The sequence below is a fragment of the Psammomys obesus genome, unplaced genomic scaffold (assembly GCF_907164565.1).
Source record: "Psammomys obesus unplaced genomic scaffold, mPsaObe1.curated_primary_1811, whole genome shotgun sequence".
Classification (NCBI taxonomy): Eukaryota; Metazoa; Chordata; class Mammalia; order Rodentia; family Muridae; genus Psammomys; species Psammomys obesus.
In genome coordinates, this window is record NW_026596290.1 from 4,050 (window position 1) to 10,097 (window position 6,048).

The 6,048-nt window shown below is 35.1% G+C and overlaps 1 protein-coding gene across 1 annotated transcript; it reads right to left on the reverse strand.

Moving 5' to 3' along the window:
• Window positions 1-2,798: 2,798 nt before the first annotated feature.
• On the reverse strand, window positions 2,799-4,668 carry LOC129668961 (spermidine/spermine N(1)-acetyltransferase-like protein 1). Its single transcript, XM_055596999.1, has 3 exons — window positions 4,584-4,668; window positions 3,886-3,926; window positions 2,799-3,121 (listed from the first exon to the last, which is right to left on the reverse strand). Exons 1-3 carry the CDS (start codon window positions 4,660-4,662, stop codon window positions 2,951-2,953), a joined length of 291 nt encoding a protein of 96 aa, XP_055452974.1. The 5' UTR covers window positions 4,663-4,668; the 3' UTR covers window positions 2,799-2,950.
• Window positions 4,669-6,048: the final 1,380 nt, after the last annotated feature.

Consider the following 6,048-nt stretch of genomic DNA (forward strand, 5'->3'; position numbering starts at 1 on the left):
ATTTGTGCCAGAACTTTATCATGAAAACTGGTTTATAGACTAAGCATTTTCAGATATTTAACTTCTCATTTAAGTGAGATGAATATGCACTTTCAAGGTAAAAATCAACTTATCAGTACAATTTGTCAAATCATAAGTGTTCCAAATGAAACTTAAATTATGCTGTGTTGGCATGTTGACAAAACATAGTCTCTTGAGCTCCAAAAATTATGTAGCCTTGCTTTTTCTATTTGATACAAGAATTTGAAAACAGATTTTAGGATTTTTGAAAACTCTTGTATATTTGCAACTTCATTTTCAGTCAACATAATTGTTATCTGACAATTTTCAAATGAAAAGCATGAAGCTGAAATTTGATACTGAACTTAGAGGGGATTAAAAACATCATTTCTTTTTCATAGACTTGTAGGTCCTGTTTTCTTAGACTAAAATATCCTTCACTCAAAATAATACCATTCATGCCATTGCTTTTTGGTACCACCTACAATTGTCAACTATTTCAAGAATGAAGCATACTGAGAGTAAAATTAGAACCAAGATACTTTGTGAGTATCTGAAAACTCACTAAGAATTACAGCTACTTTTATGCATTAGGTTTTCAGATAGAATGTCAAATACCCAACTAAAATTCTGTCATTGTAATTTTACTTTTATTATTAAAAGTTTAGCTTTTAAACAATAAAAAGGTAATCAATTTCCTGTCTACAATTCTCTCTTTGAACTTTTCTTTTTTTTAATTTTTATTTTTTTTTCTTATTAGTTACATTTTATTAACTCTGTATTTCAGCTGTATCCTGCTCCCTCATTCCCTCCCCAACCCCCCCTCCCTCCCTCCTCTCCACCCTGCCCCTTTCCAAGTCTACTGATGGGGGGGACCTCCTCCCCATTCATCTGACTCTGTTTTATCAGGTCTGAAAAGTCCTCCTCTGTGGCCTAACAGGACTGCTCCGCCCTTGGGGGGTGGGGAGGTCAAAGAGCCAGCCACTGAGTTCCTGTTAGAAATAGTCCTTGTTCCCCTTACTATGGGAAACCAATTGGTTACTGAGCTACCACGGGCTACATCTGAGCAGAGGTTCTAGGTTATAGCGATACATGGTCCTTGGTGGAGAGTCAGTCTCAGAAAAGGCCCTGTGCCCAGATATATTTGGTCCTTGTGGAGCTCCTATTCTTTCCCCATCATACTAAGTCCCCTTCTTTCATATGATTCCCTGTACTCTGCCGAAGGTTTGGTTCTTGAACTTGGAACATCCTGGCTTCTATACCTACTTGAATTATTAGGTAATTCTTATTTCTCAAATTTATTATCCTTTCTCTATTCCTGTCATCTTGTATCTTCATCATCACTTTTCTGGGATTAAAAGACCCTCCTGGCTAATCTGCACACCATCAATCTTCCTCTGTCTTACTTCAGAATCTCTTTTGCTTGCATGTGAACCAGGTAAACACATTCAACAAATAAGAATATATTACAAAGTTTCATTGGGAACTTCAAGACCTAGACTTTTTCAGAGTTACAAAATGATTATTCTACCTCCTGGGAGCATGTAATACATTCAAAGTAGGAAGACATAGAGACAGGTGTAGAGTGTACAAAGGATGTACCCTAGTCATTTTCATCAAAAGATCAATTGCTTTCTTAGAGTCTCCTCAAAATATTTCTGATTATATCTAAACCAGAGCTATATAAACATAATCTTTACTAAAAGAAGTTAGAAAATGTATTTTTTCTTGTGGTAAGGAGGACAAAATATCAAAGATTAGAAATGGATGTTGAGTTTGATTTAACTGTTTGTTACCTGATCTTTATAGCTCATCTTTCAATTCATGGCAGTCATCTTTTTACAACTATTAAGTAGGTGTTTTAAAACTTCAGTAGCTCACCATTGCCTATATAGTCAAATGAAAATGTCTTACTATCTTATATTCTAATTTTCATTCATATATACCTTCTTTCAGATGTACGTTTATGACATTCCACTTGCTTAATGAATGTGATTGTGTTTGCTCTTTCAGCCTCTTCACTGCTTGTGCATCCTTTCAGCATGCCCCTTTGTCTTATTTCACTCTACATTCTCACATCCTACCCAATCTTCAAATATAATTTTAGTGTCTCCTTTTTCCAATTCTCTGAAATAGGAATTCATTGCATCTTATCCTTGGTATGTATAAATATTATAACCCACGCAATTTATTTTAATAAGTTTTTTTTTTTTTTTTTACCACAGGATATAGCTGTGAGTATAGTGGGTATAGCTGGTGTTTATCTGGAGATCGCCTGTTTATGATGGTTCTAGATGGTGGCATAACTCCAATATAATTGAAATTTTATAAAATGACCAGGAAGAATGGAAACCTACAAATAATGTTGAATGTGGCATCTTCTCTAAGTACAATCAAAATGCTCTACGTGTTCAGGAATGTACTGTAGTTATGGAGCAGTAGCAAAGAGGCAATGGGACTAAATGTTCAAGATAAGGAATCACTAACTTTTCACAATGTAGTGTAACTGTCAGAAATGAATTTTAAACCTCATACCTACCAATTTCTATTTAAACTTACCCATACTTCATTATATATAAAACATAAATCCATTTTTATTTGAATATTGTATTTATTTTAGTTTCAACTGTTAAAATGTGAAAGCATCACCATTGTACATTTGATGAAATGGTTACTAAAAACTTCAAGTCCAGTGTCAGTGGGTTTTGAATGGTGTGATCCAATAGATTGTTAGAACTTTTGCTAGTCGTTAGTGTTTAGTTTGGATAATGAATAATTGACTATATCTTGAAAAAAATTGTTTCAAAGTAAAATACAAGAATATTGTGCTCACTTACTTTATTTTACAACATTTGATGTCAAAGTGATGTTTCTCAGGTGATACTCAAATGTTGAGGCCTATGTTGGGATGAGTTGTTACTAGTTTTTTGTTTGGTTTTTTTTTTTTTTTTCATTCTTCCTCTGCAAGTTCCAGGAGATCTTCAATGTTAAATCGGAACAAATGCCAGCCTTCCTCACAGGAAAGGTCTAAAGCTCCTAGGCGAGTGTAGTACTCAACGGAATCCTGATTCCAAATGATGACAAGAAACTGCATGGCATTACAATGGGTACTGATGGCTATCTGTTTTAAAACAAACAAGTAGATATAACTCTTATTTGACAGTATAGTCATTCATATTTTATTGAAGGTCTGTTATATACAGTGCTATATATGTACGATAATTTTGAAATGCTATAAGTGTTTTTGGTCAACAAATCTTTTATATTAGTGCAAGTCACGCTGTGGGTCTATTTAATGAGTAAACTTGTCTTTTCTCTCCCTCATGCTTATTTGTCCTTGATGGTACAAAACATAAATATTGTGTTTGTACATTATATAGAACTAAAATTTAATTAAATATAATTTAGAGAATCTGAATTTTCAACTTGAAAACCCACTTTAATATTTGAAGTACATGTTGTAAAAGTGTTTCGTGTATGCAAATGCTCATGTTCAAATGGGTCTGGGGTGCACGTGTGTGCGATGCAGTGGCAGTCAGAGAGCAACTTCGGATGTTATCCCTCAGCTGCTTTCCACTTTTTGTTTGATATCAAGTCTCTTACTTACTGGCCTGAAATTTCACCAAGTATGTTGGGGTTGCAGCCACTAAACACAGGATTAAATCTTTGCCATTGCTGACATAAAATTGTGTGCCACCACTCCTGGCTTTTCATGTAAGTTCTGGGGATTGGGTTTATCTCCTCATGTTTGCAAGGCCTTATCAGCTGAGCCAGTCCTGGTATATTTAATTAGTAAGATTAGTCACCTAACCTATAACCTATTAAATAATTCTTGATGAAGAAAAAGATAATATATAGTCTATTAGTACTAACTAAAACACATACCTGACTTAGCTTCTTCAGCATGTCAGCCCCAATACCTATACCTATTAAACAGACATTTTCAGAGAAAGGCTGTAAGTTGAAACTTTTTACGTAACTAGTCATTTACTTTGGTTTTAAATCAATAAAAGATCAAACTCTATTTATGGTTACCATATATTCTAAATAGCATGTGTTGAGACTCATTCATGAATGCTTTAAATTTTCTTTTATCTTACTGAAGTATGTCATTAATGATAATGCAAGAGATTAGTTTTATTTTTAAAATCCATGGTGAATAAATGAGTTTCTGTCACTGTGTTCTTTCTTTTTCTTGAGAAATGGTCTCACCATCTGTTGCTGGATGGCTTGGAACTCAAACTCACAGAGGCCCACCATCCTCTGCATCCCAGATACTGGAATTTAAGGTGGGTGTCACCATGCTGGCCGTCACTGTTTGCTCAGAACAGGGCATATTTCTTATTTATATCTACTAAAAACAAACTGCATAGCTTACTTGAGTGTGTTGATGAATGCTATTGAAATAGTTTCTAGCTTTTGGTTGACTCTTCACTGCACTAGGATCCTGATCAGGCTCAAGAAATGGAAATGAGTTATTTGAATAACTTAAAAACATAGCTATGCTTATCTGTAGCTCTTATATTAAAATGTAACTTAGAAATTCTTAGTGTTTGCAAGTAATATTATGATTGTAGTTTTACCTTGATAATCTTCAGTGATATAAAAATCCTCTAGGTGAAGCAGTTTGCCAATCCATGGGTCGTAAGTGAAATAGTACATGGCAAATCCAATAGTTTTCAGTCCTGGGATGAGAAGGAGGCAAAGAGGCTAGTGCTTTTTACATCATAAAAAGGTGTATGTCTTCAAATAGAATAAAAAGGGTATTTTTATTTGCTGCTTTAACTAATAAAGCAGTAAGTGGTTGCTAGACCAAGTATCATTACATAAACATATAATGTAGAAAGTTTACTTTTCTTATAATACAGCCTTTAAAAGAAAATATATAGTTTGATGCATGTTGTTATACTTTTTAAATAGTTTTAAAATCAGAGTGACCTAACAGTGTTATTTAAAAGTACACAGGGTTGGACATTGTACTCATCTGCTTAATACTGTTTACACAAGGTGTATTTATTAGTTAAGTCTGTTTTCAGATATAGAAAACGTTACAGATTGAATTATAGACAAAGGGTTTAGTTTACCTGATTCTGTTTGTTGATTGGGCGCTTCAGCAATCAGGCAGTAGAAAAGTGGATTGACCCCGAAACCGTCTCTGTATAAATCTGAAATATCAATTCATACGTAATATGTCCAAGTTTATAAGTTGGATAAAGATGGCAAATAGGAAGCAGCAGGAACACTTCTTCCCGCCAGCACAGCAGCTATGCTGGTAGAAACTGTCTGAAGTGGGTATTTCAATTTTTCTTCTGGCTTTCAGAGGCCCTCTGTAGCAGGTTCCGAGGTTGTTTCCTATTTTCTTTTTCTTCTGATGTCCATCCTCTTTGCCTTTCAGGATGGGGATTGAACATTTTAGTTAGGGTCCTCTCTTTTGCTTAGTTTGTTTAGATGTACAGATTTTAGTGGGTTTATTCTATGTTGTATGTTTATATGAGTGAGTATATACCATGCGTGTCTTTTTGCTTCTGGGACAACTCACTCAGGATGATCCTTTCCAGGTCCCACCATTTACCTGCAAATTTCATGATTTCCTTATTTTTCATTGCTGAGTAATACTCCATTGTATAGATGTACCACAGTTTCTGCAGCCATTCTTCAGTTGAGGGGCATTTGGGTTGTTTCCAGCTTCTGGCTATTACAAATAAAGCTGCTACAAACATGGTTGAGCAAATGTCCTTTTTGTGTACTTGCGCCTCTTTTGGGTATATGCCTAGGAGTGGTATGGCTGAATCTTGAGGAAGCACTATTCCTAGTTGTCTGAGAAAGCGCCACATTGACTTCCAAAGTGGTTGTACCAGTTTACATTCCCACCAGCAATGGAGGAGGGTTCCCCTTTCTCCACAACCTCTCCAGCATGTGTTGTCATATGAGTTTTTCATCTTGGCCATTCTGATGGGTGTAAGGTGAAATATCAGGGTTGTTTTGATTTGCATTTCCCTAATGGCTAATGAGGTTGAGCATTTCTTTAAGTAATCCTTTGTTTTTCCT